Source organism: Babesia bovis, chromosome 1 (genome assembly GCF_000165395.2).
Source record: "Babesia bovis T2Bo chromosome 1, whole genome shotgun sequence".
Lineage (NCBI taxonomy): Eukaryota > Apicomplexa > Aconoidasida > Piroplasmida > Babesiidae > Babesia > Babesia bovis.
This window is the reverse complement of record NC_067396.1, coordinates 343,360-358,156: the sequence shown is the minus strand read 5'-3', so window position 1 is coordinate 358,156 and position 14,797 is coordinate 343,360. Positions and strand designations below refer to the sequence as shown.

At 40.8% G+C, this 14,797-nt stretch overlaps 7 protein-coding genes across 8 annotated transcripts; 4 read left to right on the top strand and 3 right to left on the bottom strand.

The window, feature by feature from the left end:
- Positions 1-182: 182 nt before the first annotated feature.
- Positions 183-1,549, top strand: BBOV_I003140 (base excision DNA repair protein HhH-GPD family domain containing protein). The gene is made up of 4 exons (XM_001608914.2): positions 183-336; positions 375-835; positions 872-1,240; positions 1,275-1,549. Exons 1-4 carry the CDS (start codon positions 222-224, stop codon positions 1,542-1,544), a joined length of 1,215 nt encoding a protein of 404 aa, XP_001608964.2. The 5' UTR covers positions 183-221; the 3' UTR covers positions 1,545-1,549.
- A 504-nt stretch (positions 1,550-2,053) lies between these two features.
- BBOV_I003130 (putative integral membrane protein) lies at positions 2,054-3,294 on the bottom strand. 2 transcript variants are annotated; one of them, XM_051767571.1, is made up of 2 exons: positions 2,581-3,294; positions 2,054-2,370 (listed from the first exon to the last, which is right to left on the bottom strand). In XM_051767571.1, the coding sequence occupies exons 1-2, from the start codon at positions 3,251-3,253 to the stop codon at positions 2,108-2,110; spliced, it is 936 nt and encodes a 311-aa protein (XP_051623906.1). In that variant the 5' UTR covers positions 3,254-3,294; the 3' UTR covers positions 2,054-2,107. The 2 variants fall into 2 exon arrangements, with proteins under 2 accessions (XP_051623906.1, XP_001608963.2); XM_001608913.2 differs by having other exon boundaries at positions 2,076-3,290.
- A 990-nt stretch (positions 3,295-4,284) lies between these two features.
- Positions 4,285-6,946, bottom strand: BBOV_I003120 (uncharacterized protein). The gene has a single exon (XM_001608912.2). The coding sequence runs from the start codon at positions 6,752-6,754 to the stop codon at positions 4,304-4,306; it is 2,451 nt and encodes an 816-aa protein (XP_001608962.1). The 5' UTR covers positions 6,755-6,946; the 3' UTR covers positions 4,285-4,303.
- Positions 6,947-7,339: 393 nt separating this feature from the next.
- Positions 7,340-8,864, top strand: BBOV_I003110 (putative integral membrane protein). Its single transcript, XM_051767530.1, has 3 exons — positions 7,340-8,274; positions 8,309-8,416; positions 8,453-8,864. The coding sequence occupies exons 1-3, from the start codon at positions 7,689-7,691 to the stop codon at positions 8,833-8,835; spliced, it is 1,077 nt and encodes a 358-aa protein (XP_051622983.1). The 5' UTR covers positions 7,340-7,688; the 3' UTR covers positions 8,836-8,864.
- Positions 8,865-9,068: 204 nt separating this feature from the next.
- BBOV_I003100 (cwf21 domain family protein) lies at positions 9,069-10,543 on the bottom strand. Its single transcript, XM_001608910.2, has 2 exons — positions 10,201-10,543; positions 9,069-10,165 (listed from the first exon to the last, which is right to left on the bottom strand). Exons 1-2 carry the CDS (start codon positions 10,518-10,520, stop codon positions 9,127-9,129), a joined length of 1,359 nt encoding a protein of 452 aa, XP_001608960.1. The 5' UTR covers positions 10,521-10,543; the 3' UTR covers positions 9,069-9,126.
- A 569-nt stretch (positions 10,544-11,112) lies between these two features.
- On the top strand, positions 11,113-13,750 carry BBOV_I003090 (putative elongation factor 2 (EF-2)). Its single transcript, XM_001608909.1, has one exon. It carries the CDS (start codon positions 11,177-11,179, stop codon positions 13,676-13,678), a length of 2,502 nt encoding a protein of 833 aa, XP_001608959.1. The 5' UTR covers positions 11,113-11,176; the 3' UTR covers positions 13,679-13,750.
- Positions 13,751-13,899: 149 nt separating this feature from the next.
- BBOV_I003080 (Zinc-finger of the MIZ type in Nse subunit family protein) lies at positions 13,900-14,795 on the top strand. Its single transcript, XM_001608908.2, has 4 exons — positions 13,900-14,070; positions 14,106-14,358; positions 14,395-14,498; positions 14,661-14,795. Exons 1-4 carry the CDS (start codon positions 13,938-13,940, stop codon positions 14,792-14,794), a joined length of 624 nt encoding a protein of 207 aa, XP_001608958.2. The 5' UTR covers positions 13,900-13,937; the 3' UTR covers position 14,795.
- Positions 14,796-14,797: the final 2 nt, after the last annotated feature.

Sequence of the window (14,797 nt, the reverse complement as noted above, 5' to 3'; positions counted from 1 at the left end):
TCCCACCCTACCGATAACACTGGAGCCAAAAAACACTCCAAGAATCACACATTGACTATGCATTGAATTAACCAGTTATTATATTTCTTATAAATAACTATTTTAATTCAATGGTTCACAGAAGTCGCATTAAATAGGCATATATCATTTTTAACCCGTAAACACGAATTATACAGCCTAGACACCAAGTATAATACAATATATATTTTGTGCTATTTATAATGGCACAAACGTGGAGGCGGTCGTGGTGGAAGATACTTGCCTTAGCCTTGTGCGCAGTAAAATCACTCTTTCGCGGTGTAAAGACAGTATATTTTTCAGTCAATAGATCATACGGTAGGTGGATATATATTACAGAAAATATATAATTTTAGCGTGGATAGCGCCAGTCGGATCACGACCACGTCTAACGCAAATTGACATAGTTCAAGTGGATTCCATGGAGAAAAGGAGAACCAATCAGATGACAGATGCTGTCACTGTAGATTCACCAGTTAAAAAACATTTCAGTGATTTGCTGGAGAATAAGGTTGAATTAGAACAAAGTTACAAAAGGATTGAAAGCAGAAAGAGACAAAATGCTGATGCTGAACTTGACGTCACGAATTCAAATGAATCCATCATTAAACGCCCACAAGAAGAATCACAGGAAATGGCGATTAAAAGCTCTTCCAGGAAATCAAAATCAACCAAACAAGAAATTGCATACGACAATGATTACATTCAATTGGATTATGACACCAAAACTCAACCATTCAGGCATATTGAACAGGGCGATATCAAGATACCAAACTTCGCAAACACATGGAATGCAATCGTAGATATGAGACAGGCCGTAGGTCCTACTGCATGAAACATAATGTTTTCCCAGAAAGACGCACCTGTTGACACCATGGGTGCCCATTGCTGTGCAGATGCAACCCAGAGTGAACGCATATATCAATACCAGACGCTCATAGCATGCATGTTATCTAGCCAGACGAAGGATGCTGTAACTGCAGCTGCAATGGATGCTTTGAAGCAAAGAGGCTTAACCCCGGAAAACATATCCAAGATGCCAGAGGATGAACTAGACAGCTTAATATCTAAAGTGGGCTTCCACAAAACAAAAGCTAAACATATAAAACAAGCAACTGAAATGATATTAAACAAGTTTGGAGGGAAAGTCCCAGACAACATAGAGGACCTGGTAACACTACCCGGTGTAGGTCCTAAAATGGGCAATCTAGTTCTTCAAATCGTAAGTGTTACCTCAGCACATATAAAATCTACAGGGCTTCAAACGCATAAATGGAATAGCTGTGGACCTCCACGTCCACAGAATTGCCAATAGGCTACAGTGGGTAAAAACAAAAACACCCGAAGAAACAAGAATTAAACTACAAGAATTGATACCCAAGAGACTATGGGCAGAAGTTAATCATTTGCTAGTTGGATTTGGCCAAACTGTTTGCGTTGCAGCTGGACCTGGATGTGGTACATGCGGAGCCAACACATGGTGCCCTGTTGGAAAGGCAAACCTGGCCAAAAGCAATAAAACATAATGCAGATTTATACTGAAGCGTATCGTCTGCCGTGTAACAACTAGACAGACGATACGCATCTATAAAACAACGAATCTAAAGATTCTATATATCGCATTTTGGAGAGATTGTACATGAATCAGCTCCACATTAATCTTATAGAATAGCTACAACATTTATATATCCATAGTGGCATTATAATTCAATCTTTCAGGTTTGAATTATGTTTGTTGTACCAATTATGGAACATTGTAAAATGTTGTTCTACCTGTGAATGAAGAACATAACAAAAGGAATCAATTGATATACTGCTATTGAGGACTTACAATTTTTGCATGATACATAAACAAATATATGCTATATACTCAATGCAAGCAGCAGCTCGATAAATGTAACGAAGCGCATTAAAAACCAATAAACATAGATATTATTAAAGAGTAGCTGGCAATTATGTTGTGACGTTTAAAAATTATGATTCAACATAAAGACATACAGTATGACGCACAGTTACAAACCACTAATTGTGTTATACTTACATATAGCAAGCAGGATATAACACAAAACACATCATCTTGTGTTGGAGCTTAGAATACAGAAACCAAAACGGTGGCAACAGCAGTAGCAAACAGAGGGATGTAAGCTTGTGATTGCTGACTAGCGGGTGGTTGCGGTCCGCGAATGTTGTTAGGCTCTTGAGCAGGGTTCTTAGATCCCGTTCCACTTGGTGCGGCGGTGGCTGAAGGTTGGGCAGGGGTCTCCAGATGTCCATCAGTAGTGACGGGTCCTGGTGCAGCTGGATCCTGTGTTGAGGAAGAAATAGTATCGCTGTTAGATCCGGGCCCCTTTCCTGAAGGAAGTTGATCAGTGCTTTGAGTATCACTTCCTGGAACAGTGGTTCCAGTGGTGCTGTGATCACCAGACGGGTTTGGTGTCTGAGAAGTCTCTGTTTGTCCAGTAGTCGGATGACTGGCTGGCGCAGGACCGCTTTCGGTTATTGGTGATCGTTCTACGTTCTCGTTAACCCCGGGCAATCTAACTCTTATAATATTCGGCTTACCTCCTGGGAATTGGTGACCGTGGTGCTCTGGGTGGCTACAGTCTTCATGATTAGCTTCGTCCTCATCCTCGCCGTAGTAATCTGCATCAGCATCTTCTTTATCAGCGTTACGCGATTCGGCACGATCCACAATTCCCAACACCTTCTCTAATCCATCTATGTGATGATAGAATGACCTATAACACCTCTTGAGATGATCCCTGTTTACGCTAGTCTTTACATCTTCCTTTTGCTCAACAACGCCAAAATCAACGAGCCAGTTAGCTATTATAGATTGGTCATCTGGAGTGCGTAACGCGATTGCCCTAATACTCTTGCATTTGTCCTCCAATAATTTGAGAAGGTCCTTTAATTCAGTCAACAAATTACCGGACGAGCTGTCTGAAGATAACTGATGATCGTTAATCTCGGTTGTTAAAATATTACAATTCTTCTTAATCCTATCATAAAACTCTTTAATATAACTGTACGTTTTCTCCTTATCCTTCTTCAATGTATTTCCGATCTCCTGCTTCATGTTATCTGCAGATTTCTCACATAGTAACTTATCAAATAACATTAAATCCTCCTTGAGGGTACGTTTGTCATTTGCCTTGTTTGCGATGGCGAATGAGCCAAAGTAGCATATTGCTACCGTAACAAATGAAAGACCCACCATTGTACGATCTAACATACACTACAATGTGTAATGCGATTATTCCACCGCCTTTAGTTCACACCTACGGTATTATGGGAACTTCATGCACACCAGATAGTTGCGGACAGAGGGGCACCCACAATATGAATGATAAAACGTGCAAGTATTTGCAGGCAAACACACACATAATACATCATAAACAAGCATCACAAAGATACATTAGGACGAATTTTAGAACGTGTGTTTGTGAAAATAACAATAGACAGCGATACCATGTTGTTGTGTCTTTTTTCATAAGGTGATGGGCACATTCCCTCTGTAAACATACAGATACATCCAGTACTGGAAATTTTAATTTACATACATTCTTTCGTGTTACATACTTACAATTGAATGTGCTGTCACAATAGTTGCGATATATAGTTATATCTCATATATACAAATTGTCACCATACCATTGCTAATTGACCCCTTTATGTCTTAAATGTGAGCCAGCAGTATGCGCTGTTGATTGAATTGTGTTTACTATTGGCTACGCTAGTGATTACGACACCCTTTAGACTGATGTCGTTGTCAGTTTATTTACTCGGTAATAGTCAGACGTCATCATCAGTAATAAGTGAATATTGGTTGTCTGTTGAATAAGTTCATTTGGATGTATCACATTATACGCGAATATGACGACGTATGTACGGATTCATATCGTCATATTACGCTATCAATTTACTTATGGAGATCTTGTATTAGATAGAATGTCATTTATGTCGGCTATGTTATATCGTTTAATCAATCGTATTTTCGGCATCGATAAAATTCCAATATAAATCCAACAAGACTCTGCATTCATCGATCTAGTTACATTTATCATGCTATTACACCTCATCTCTACCATAGGTGACCTACTCATCGACCTGTATTAGTCATTAATTGCATACTAATATCATTATTGCATATGCAAATACTTTTAACATGGATATTTGCAAAGCATTTCCATTAATCTGCGTGTTGATATATACACGATACATTAAAATAAAGCGTTGTATAACTTTCCGTGTGGAGTACCACATAAGCGCAATTTAGAATATGTTATTGGAAATGAGTGGGCGGATTGCGATGGTTGGCTATGTGGTAACCGCATTGAGGGTTATGCATAACAGGTCTCTGACCGATTTGGCTCAGCTTGAAGTGTTCCTGTGTTACCTTCATAATCTGACCGTTTACATTCACATACTTAACTTCCACAGGACTTGAAGGCTCCCTAAAAGTATTCTCATAATCAAAATGAGCATGTTTGATACTGTCAGCATTGCGTAGCATATCCATCGGTAACGTCGTACAACGAGTAGTAGAACCACTGGGACGCAACATAGGTACTGTATATTCACTAATAACTGTGGGCTTATTACCTTTGCCAGCACAATCATGGCCCATATTATGTTTAGGAGGATCATTGGAATCTACAGCCATAGTGCCAATATAATTTGGAGCTTGTATAAGTTTGGGTGACGAATGAACGTTACAAAACACGTCTTCAGAAATACTGCGTACACCGTCAATCAGTATTTTGGAAACCTCCTTGGGGGCTGAAACATTACCCGTAAGCGCCTCTTTACATTCCTTCATGTTGTCAGTATTCAAGACACTTTCTTTGCTGCTGGAGGTTCTCTGGGTATATTCCTTGATATCCGCCATTGCACCGGCTGCAATCTTGTTGAGTTCTTCTAACCTTCGAGTTACTTCAACAGCACCCTTCATCTCCTCACGACATTTTTGAACCACATGGTTAAACCTTTTAATGAGGGAATCTAATCCGCCGGAAGTATCCGTTCCAACAGTAGAAGATTCTGTTTCAGGCACTGTTATGGCATCACTATCAAATGACTTAGTAATAGGAGATAACACATGCTCGATTTCCACCTGAATGGTCTTTCTTAGTGATTTAACGAAACTATAGGCATCTGTTGACATGGGAGATATGATAGCAGACTCTGACGATTGATCTTTCTGACATTCATCGTCATTTACTGTATCACCAAATTCACGGAACTTCTGTTCTATAGTATTGGCCAATTGCTTAAGCAACGTAGCACCGAGTTCCTGTACCCTCTCCTCAACTATCCTATAAAAATCTTGCGACATCTTGTCTTCCATATCCATGGCCCATACCCCAAGCTTTTCATCACATTCTTGAGCAGCTGTAGCAATGGCCTTGGTCTCTGCTTCTGCACTCACCGCCTTGGCATTGTCAAGGACGCTACCCAAATCATCCTTACTTACCACATTGACCAATTTAGTATCCATCTTGGTTTCCAATTCAGTCATCAATTTGGTTGAACATTCATCCAATTTTGATGCTATGGCCTCAAGATTGCTTTGCAAGGTATCAAGTCTACGTACAAGCTCATCAAGCCTCTGGTCGTATTCCACACCTTTGGACTTACATTCATCAATTTCTAACTTAACACTCTCCTGGAACTCAACAGCCTCTGTCTCATGATCACCAATGAGTTCATGTACCTTTGATTCAAGCTTTTGCAAAATAGTCTCAGGCATAGAGTTGACGATTGATTCATTTACGCTAACAACCATAAGAGCATCTTCCAATTTCTTCTCTATAGCAGAAGCTTGAGGTTGTATGGTTTCGTTAATGTTGGATACCATCCTCTCAATCTTAGCTTCAACATCCTGCTGTATTGTCTCTTGCATCTCCGTCTTGGCCTCTTCAATAGCGTCCTTTATATGATCCTCAACATTTAAGTCTGCGTTATTTTGCTTAACAAACCCGGCGAAACTTTGCTCCAGCTTAGAACACATGTCTTTTATACGGTCATCAACCTTCTTCATTACATCATCCGTAACTTGACGGAGAAGATGCTCTTGCTCAGAGCGTGCAGCGCGTATCTCATCTTCGCATTTCTCCATACATTCAGACAACTTAGCGGCAACAGTATTATTCATCATATCTTCAATAACACTCTTGCTGCACATACTCAATTGTTCATCAGCCTCCATGTCTTCCATTGCCGTCTTTTCCGATCTAGGGGTCACTGGTATTGATCCGGTTTGCGAACCGGATATATCATTCTGAATGTGACGATCCGCTGTTTTACCTTCACGGAATTCGTCATCACTTTGCAAGTCTTTGAATATATCTGTATTGTTTGTCTCCGTTTTCCCATCTACCCCTAGAGCATTTTTACCATGTGACTTAGGAGATAAATTTGATTGTTGCCTTTGTTTAGAACTATCTCTTGCACTCTCTTTGTTAAATTTCGCAATAGTTTGACTTATCCATCCGGTTGAGCCAGCGTTGCTAGCACTTCTGCCCATCATAGAACACAACTCATCAGAAGAGCTTTCCATGGGCTCCTCCATTTTACTCTCTCTGCTATCTACCGGAACGAATGCCTTTATCCCACCATCTTCTCTGTATACAGCAACCATCTGTATCATTTTATCGTTGGCACCAGTATGTTCGGCTGCCGAAGATTCGACATTCAGAGATGGTGATCTTTGCTTTAACTTTTTAGCCTTCATATTGGCACATAATAACTTTACCTATAAAATACCTTCAAGAACAAAACCAGAATATTTGTATTGAAACCACCAAGCATGAATATCGTGTCTAACAGTACATTTCACGGATAAAAATACAACTATAAGTCTTTAAATACAACATCCGTGTTCGTATGCGTCTTCCCCGTAGACAATTTGTTACACACCTGTAAAAAGACAATGCCTAACAATATAACTAATCCGCAATGTTTTCGATAGATTCTCAACCTTTAACAAAACAAAAATCCATTGTGTAATATAGATTCCGACACACTGATAATTACACAAGCAATTCATTGTTGGTACGTGCTGTGGCGACTCATCAGTGTACGCTTACACCCTGTTATGCAGGGAAGGGCATTAACTATATATAATCAGCGTTGCAGTCGTAGCCCAGAAACACTTAAATACTACTATATGTCGTAATAACAATCCAGGAATATGCAAGCCCTTATAAAGCACCACTAATTACAGCTAAGGGCGTCTATCTTGTACACTTCGTTATTTGTTGTAAAAGTTATCTAGGAAGTATACTATGTAATGTTAAAATAGTAGTTTAAGATGTTCTAAGGATTCATATTTATGCCTTTTAATCTTATTGCCATTGCACATCTTGTATACTCCTCCTTGGTGATCAGCGTAGTAACGATATAAAAAACATGTACAGATCATTTACTTCATACAGTTTACAATTCAGTCAGTAACACTAGTATAATTATGAACTCGTTTGCTACATTGACGCATGATTAAGCCTGGAATCACCTTATATACAATTGCACTAGAGACATTCTTTCTAAGAACCCTTTTTCATTCAATAGCTTCCTTTTAGTCACATAAGTACAAAACCTGGATGATATGCGTATGTGCTCATGATTGGACCGCCGTTTGGTGATATCTCAATTAAGCAACATGGTTAATGAGTACCCTTGCTTTGGAGAAAATGTACATTCGGAGGTTTGTACCGTTGTGCCATAAATCCATTAACTGGATGGCACGCAATAAAATGCCTGTATATGCAGCACGATTTACGACGACGACAACAACGAGTATCTGGAGCTTTAATTGTATAAATCGTACCATAACTCTAGAACTTCGCGGTGTTGCACCTATGCCAAATCCCGGAACAAGCAATACGACCTGTGGGACAAGTAGAAGCCTTCTTGACACTGCAGTTAGCTCTGCAAGGTCATCGGATATCGTGGCTATAGGCGTGTCCTCACCTGAATTAAGTCTCATTGCACGTTACATTGACTTCAAGAAGCAAATGTCTTCCAGCAAAGATAAGACAACGCAAAAATTCAAAAATGAACGGCAGTTGATATCAAGTTATCAGCATTATATTGATGTGGCAACTGCTACCTCAGAGGCTGGTAGAGATATTATAGCCATTGGGCGTAGTAAATCGGTAGAAGCTGCAAGTTTCGGTGATGCTGCCATAAAACACAAATTAGACGTCCTACGCTTATTGTCGCTTTATTTACGTATAGGCGACGTGTTAAAAGGTACGTTATGATTCTAACATCATAATATTAACAGACGCAACAACCCAGGAAGCATTCCGGAAAGCTTCACCTTCCATATATCGGGCTGTCATAGAAGAGGGAGTTTTATATAATTTCTGTCGCTTACATGAAGCTATCTGCAGTAAGTGAATCGGTGTATATGTTTATACAGCTATAGATATTGACGATGGCCTGTTGTGCCGTCGCAAGAATGTAAAAGTTGTTGCCATAGTGGACCACACGTTGGTAACAGGTCTTGCAAAAATGATTAATGAGAAACTTCCAATACTAATCGAAGACAATGCGCAACCTATGACTGATGTTATACAATCCATAGACAATCGCAGCCGAAAAGGCTGGCAGCGATTCTTACTGTGGTTTATTATTATACCAGCTCTGACTGTGGTGTCTGTGATATTATATCAGTTATATCTATACTTTTCAAACAGATACAGGAAGTCAGTACCGTATTTTAACGCAACAAGAAACGTTGATAGTTTACAACCCATTAGAAAGAATTCCCAGCCTTATGGTGATACCACCCAACCATCTAGGGAGTAGCCAAAACACAATAATTTACATTTTAATGATTTTTATCAAACTTAATACGTAAATATGGTTATCTTAGTCATCGTATATAATTAATGCAAAATGGCATATAATATTAGTTATGTATATACCATCTGGAACAAACAAGAAGAAGCCCCCTACCGATGTTGGATATTCAGAATACTGTGATAAATTTCATCGTATATGATATATAGTGTCTGTATGGCATTTATATTCCAAATATCAGTCAACTTAAATGTCATCGCGGGTTTACAGGCTGTGAAATAAAACGATTATAACGAGTTAGTTGTCACTATGTTCCATGCTACTGTCTGTGCTATAACCTTCGTTGCCCAACTCTAGTGATTGGGTATGTTGACTATCGCTCATATGATCTGCATCAGACAGTGTTTCCTGTGCAATATGTCTTCTATTAGAAATGTCGGGTGAAAATTCATGGTCATTACTCCCGCTACCCCGTATTGGTGAACCGCTAGCATACCTGCTATTACTATGGCTTCTGTAACTTCTTCTAGACCTACGTCTAGATGAATGTGACCTATTGTTATAAGTGTGGCTACTGTCATAATCCCTTGAGGATGATCGGCTGATTTTTCGGTCTTTGCGTGTAATATTACGTTTCACGCCTTTAGATATACTCCTATCATCATATTGGCGCTTCCTGTGATCCACCCTTGATCTTCTGCGATAAACAGCGCCTTTACTGTAAGATCGTTCCATACTACCCGAGGATTCACTTGAATGTCTCCTTTCTCTTCTGTAGCGAGAAGTGTTCCTACGTTCAACTCTATGGGAATAATGCCTTGATGCATGCTCCCTGTGTGATTTAGAGACACTCCTCCTTCTACTTAGGGACCTGAATGACTCACTACGTGATGCATCGGGAGTTTCATAATACGAACTACGGGAATAGTCACTGCTACGGCTGCTAGATCGCCGATAACTACGCCTTGAATATTCCGAAGAGTCGCTCGACGACCTTCCGCTACTGTCGCTATAATCACGTGAGTACGAACGTCTATGGCGGCGACTGTTCCTACCACGCATATAAGAGTCGACAGAACTAGATTTATTACGTCTTCCTTTATTTACATAACTTCGATGGTAACTACGGTCACGACTGCGACTCTTTGAGTGAGATGTAATATGTCTATCCTTGAAATCATGTGTTGATACAATCCTTCCCTCTCGTGTATTGCGATCTGAATTACGCTGTTCCCTTGCCGTCTTAACGTTTTTCTCTTTCGGCCGTAATTTCAAGGCATCTTCCATCTTTTGGTTTTGTTTCAACTTCATTTCAGCAAGCATATTGCTTTGGTTGCTGTACAAATTATAAAGCAAAATGAAGTCACTCACTCTTTAACATGGGCACCCATCATATCGTTTTCGAGAAGTTTCATTAATCGCTGTCTTTCATTCGATATGAAGGCTTCCAGTTCTTCAGCAGACATCTTATCTGCATTTTGTATTCGCAACTCTAGCAGTTTAACCTCTAGAGATCTTAGCTTTTCATGCTGTGCGATTTCCGAATTAACCCTAAACTTCGGCTTATTGACTGGGAGGCGTGAGTCATCATGCTTGGATATTCTTATGGGTGGAAGGTTGGCGAGACTCCGTTGGACATAGCCGTTGGTACCACTGCCTCTTGGCGTGGTGAGACCAACTCCATTGAACATTGTGTCGACTCAATGTTAAAATATGAACACATAGGCTTATTGGACATTTATAATGAAGTTATCCAGATAACACCGCGAGGGTGTGTTATGAGGCAGACTAGAGTTAACCGATTAACTATTGGCATATTAAAATGCAGCAGTCAAATGGCCAGCACTTTAAATTCCCTACAAATGCTAGAAGTATTTTAACTAATGTCTAATAGAGAGCGCAACTGCCCGTCCATTAACTGTGCTTACAGGATTATACACAAATATATAAAACTGATTATCTAAGTCGACCATTTCGCCTCTATGTATCGATAAATAAGTTAAAGTTTACCTTATCCAATAGAAGATATTCACAGAGCTTGGTTTAGGTGTGTTGACATCAAGGTGCTACACACCAAGACATTAACCTACATACAAGGCGTAACCCGTTTTGTGTACGTTAGACACTCAAGTGCCTACCGTGAACAGTTAAATATAACTTTCTATTCGTTTTTTACGACTAATGAATATTGTGTATTTCTGGGTTATAAACTTTTCCTATGTGTGGGGACATTTTCGAATCACGGAGGCACAAACAATTATCTCTACTTCCCTCAATCTTTAACTTGAGGTTGCCACAAATACCTCATTTTCCTTTACTTAATTTAGTTAACGCAACTGTATTCAAGATGGTGAACTTCACGGTGGAGCAGATGCGTGAAATTATGGGTAACCCCAAAAACATTCGCAACATGTCTGTTATTGCGCACGTCGACCACGGAAAGAGTACCCTTACTGACTCCCTTGTCTCGAAGGCCGGTATTATTGCTGCGAAAAATGCTGGTGACGCTCGTTTCACCGACACACGTGCTGATGAGCAGGAGCGTTGCATCACTATCAAGTCTACCGGTATTTCTATGTACTTTGAGCACGATCTTGACGACGGTAACGGTATGCAGCCTTTCCTTATTAACTTGATCGATTCCCCGGGACACGTTGACTTCTCCTCTGAGGTCACTGCTGCTCTTCGTGTTACTGATGGTGCTTTGGTTGTCGTAGATACCATTGAAGGTGTCTGTGTGCAGACTGAGACCGTGCTTAGACAGGCACTTGGTGAGCGTATTAGGCCCGTGCTTCACGTCAACAAGGTCGACAGAGCTTTGTTGGAACTGCAGATGGGAGCTGAAGAGATTTACATGACCTTCCTTCGTTGCATTGAAAACGTCAACGTTATCATTGCTACTTACAACGATGAACTTATGGGTAATGTACAGGTCTACCCTGAAAAAGGTACTGTATCTTTCGGTTCTGGTCTCCACGGATGGGCCTTTACCATTGAGACGTTCGCTCGTATCTACAATACCAAATTCGGTATCTCTAAGCAGAAGATGATGCACTACCTTTGGGGTGACCACTTCTTCTCGAAGACCGGTAAGGTATGGCTTTCCGAGTCTACTCCGGAAGCACCTGAACGTGCCTTCTGCAATTTCATCATGAAACCCATCTGCAGTCTCTTCACTAACATCATGAACGACGACAAGCCGAAATACCAAGCTCAACTAAAATCAATTGGTGTTGAATTGAAGGGTGAGGACCGTGAACTTACTGGCAAGGCCCTTCTTAAGAGAGTCATGCAGATATGGCTCCCAGCTGGTGATGTGCTTTTGCAGATGATTGTCAGCCACCTTCCATCTCCATTTGAGGCCCAGAAATACCGTGTAGAGAACCTTTACACCGGTCCCATGGACGATGAGGCTGCCAATGGTATCCGCAACTGTGACCCTGATGCACCATTGATGATGTACATTTCTAAAATGGTACCGACCTCTGACAAGGGTCGTTTCTACGCTTTCGGTAGGGTCTTCTCCGGTACGGTTGCCACTGGCCAGAAGGTTAGGATTCAGGGTCCAAAATACGTCCCTGGTGAAAAGGCTGACTTGCTGGTTAAGAACGTTCAGCGTACTGTGCTTATGATGGGTCGTTACACTGAGCAGATTCAGGATGTTCCATGTGGTAACACTTGTTGTTTGGTCGGTGTAGATCAGTACATTTTGAAGAGTGGTACCATCACCACTTGCGAAACCGCTCACAACATTGCTGACATGAAGTACTCTGTGTCTCCCGTCGTGCGTGTTGCTGTAAAGCCCAAGGACTCTAAGGACTTGCCTAAATTGGTCGAAGGTCTTAAGAAGCTATCTAAATCTGACCCATTGGTCGTGTGCACTACTGAAGAGAGTGGTGAGCACATTATTGCTGGTTGTGGTGAACTTCACGTTGAGATTTGTTTGAAGGATCTTAGGGATGAGTATGCCCAGATCGACTTCATCGTTTCAGACCCTGTCGTGTCTTACAGGGAAACTGTTGGTGCTGAATCGAGCATTACTTGTTTGTCCAAGTCTCCTAACAAGCACAATAGGTTATTCATGAAGGCCGAGCCATTTGCTGAGGGTCTTTCTGAGGCTATTGAGGAGAACAAGATCACCTCTAGGGATGACGCTAGAGAGAGGGCCAACGTTCTTGCCAATGACTTCGAGTGGGACAAGAACGCTGCCCTCAAGATTTGGTGTTTCGGTCCTGAAACCACTGGTCCCAATATTTTGGTTGACTTGACCACTGGTGTTCAGTACATGAACGAAATTAAGGACCACTGTAACTCAGCTTTCCAGTGGGCTACTAAGGAAGGTGCTCTTTGTGACGAGAACATGCGTGGTATTCGTTTCAACTTGTTGGATGTTACTATGCACGCTGATGCTATTCACAGAGGTGCTGGTCAGATCATGCCTACCTGCAGGCGTTGCCTCTACGCTTGTGAGTTGACTGCACAGCCCAAGCTCCAGGAACCCATTTTCCTTGTTGATATTAACTGCCCACAGGATGCCGTCGGTGGTGTTTACAGCACTCTCAACCAGCGTCGTGGTCACGTGTTCCATGAGGAAAACAGAGCTGGTACGCCTCTCATTGAGATCAAGGCTTATCTTCCTGTTGCTGAGAGTTTCGGTTTTACAACTGCTCTTCGTGCCAGTACATCTGGCCAGGCTTTCCCTCAGTGTGTGTTTGACCACTGGCAGTTGATGACCGGTGACGCACTTGAGAAGGGTTCCAAATTGAACGAAATTATTCTTGCTATTAGGCAGAGGAAGGGTTTGAAGGCTGACATTCCTAGTCTTGACCAGTTCTACGACAAACTCTAAGCACATTCGTTTACGATATACCCTCTGGTATATTTATGTTGAAACCACAAACTAATTATTCTCGTTGCTGGTACATGCTGTTGTTGTATTTGTGTCTATATGTTATTCTTTTAGTATTACCGTTTTTGTCATACCCTACCTTCCACAGCTGTTGGTCTTGTGGGCAGCCGCATGTATGCTGTTACCCTAGTCAAATAATATATATGAGCACCATCATGTATTACACATCTGTGTAATAATATATATTGTAAATTATACAATGCAAGAGGATGTTGAAGTAGACACTACGGCAGAAGTAATAGAATTGACAGAAGCTTGGTCACTTTGTAACGAAGATATCTACCGCATTGCAAATCAACTTTTATCTTTGGCCTTTGCTGCTAAATATTTTGGTTTGTTGTTATTATATCGTGTATATGCTACTTAGGTACGGATTTCAATCGTGCACGCATTTGGGATTGCTGTGTAGCATTTTATGCCGAGCTGCGGGCTTTGGGTGAACAGGTAGAACCCCGCGCAAACTTCAATTACGACTGTGTGCACCAGATATTGAAGCGTACTCTTGATCCTGAGTTTGTAAAACAGGAAAACGAGGATGTCTTAGTTGAGGAAGACAAAACAGCTGTGTTTTCAATTTGTCCTATATCTCGAAGACCTATATCACATCCGGTATCTCAGCGGTAGGTGTTTACAATCCATTATATATTGGTTTATAGCTTTTCAAGTGGTGAAGACTCGTGTGATCACGTGTTTGATCATACTAGCATAGAGGAATTACTCCGTTCTTCCAATTTTAATGTTGTAAATTGCCCTGTTGCAGGTATGTCTTAGAAGGATTATAATAGTGTCAGCCTCTTGTATGAATTCCTGTTGTGTCCTCCTAGTCTCCATGTCAATTTATTTCATATACTTCACATTACGTCTTATAAACATGCACTTGTGTTCATACTATACCGCTATGCTATCCATAACATATATCCAGCTTGTAACAAAAAAGTTTACAAATCAAGATTACACCGTGATTGGGAAAGCTTGCATTGGCGTCGTCAGCAAGATTATAATAAAGCAGTAGACTCTGCAAAGGAAGTATTCAACAAGTGTGGATTATATTTATGATAA

Excerpts from the sequence above, each read along its gene's own strand:
- BBOV_I003110 (XM_051767530.1), top strand. The coding sequence starts at position 7,689 with ATGAGTACCCTTGCTTTGGAGAAAATGTACATTCGGAGGTTTGTACCG. Across the intron at positions 8,275-8,308 it reads TATAGGCGACGTGTTAAAAG|ACGCAACAACCCAGGAAGCA; the intron begins GTACGTTATGAT and ends TAATATTAACAG. Across the intron at positions 8,417-8,452 it reads CTTACATGAAGCTATCTGCA|ATATTGACGATGGCCTGTTG; the intron begins GTAAGTGAATCG and ends ATACAGCTATAG.
- BBOV_I003120 (XM_001608912.2), bottom strand. The coding sequence starts at position 6,754 with ATGAAGGCTAAAAAGTTAAAGCAAAGATCACCATCTCTGAATGTCGAA.
- BBOV_I003100 (XM_001608910.2), bottom strand. The coding sequence starts at position 10,520 with ATGTTCAATGGAGTTGGTCTCACCACGCCAAGAGGCAGTGGTACCAAC. Across the intron at positions 10,166-10,200 it reads ATGGGTGCCCATGTTAAAGA|CAACCAAAGCAATATGCTTG; the intron begins GTGAGTGACTTC and ends TAATTTGTACAG.
- BBOV_I003140 (XM_001608914.2), top strand. The coding sequence starts at position 222 with ATGGCACAAACGTGGAGGCGGTCGTGGTGGAAGATACTTGCCTTAGCC. Across the intron at positions 836-871 it reads TCGTAGATATGAGACAGGCC|AAAGACGCACCTGTTGACAC; the intron begins GTAGGTCCTACT and ends ATGTTTTCCCAG. Across the intron at positions 1,241-1,274 it reads GCAATCTAGTTCTTCAAATC|GGCTTCAAACGCATAAATGG; the intron begins GTAAGTGTTACC and ends TAAAATCTACAG.
- BBOV_I003080 (XM_001608908.2), top strand. The coding sequence starts at position 13,938 with ATGCAAGAGGATGTTGAAGTAGACACTACGGCAGAAGTAATAGAATTG. Across the intron at positions 14,071-14,105 it reads CTTTGCTGCTAAATATTTTG|GTACGGATTTCAATCGTGCA; the intron begins GTTTGTTGTTAT and ends TATGCTACTTAG. Across the intron at positions 14,499-14,660 it reads TGTAAATTGCCCTGTTGCAG|CTTGTAACAAAAAAGTTTAC; the intron begins GTATGTCTTAGA and ends ACATATATCCAG.
- BBOV_I003130 (XM_001608913.2), bottom strand. The coding sequence starts at position 3,253 with ATGTTAGATCGTACAATGGTGGGTCTTTCATTTGTTACGGTAGCAATA.
- BBOV_I003090 (XM_001608909.1), top strand. The coding sequence starts at position 11,177 with ATGGTGAACTTCACGGTGGAGCAGATGCGTGAAATTATGGGTAACCCC.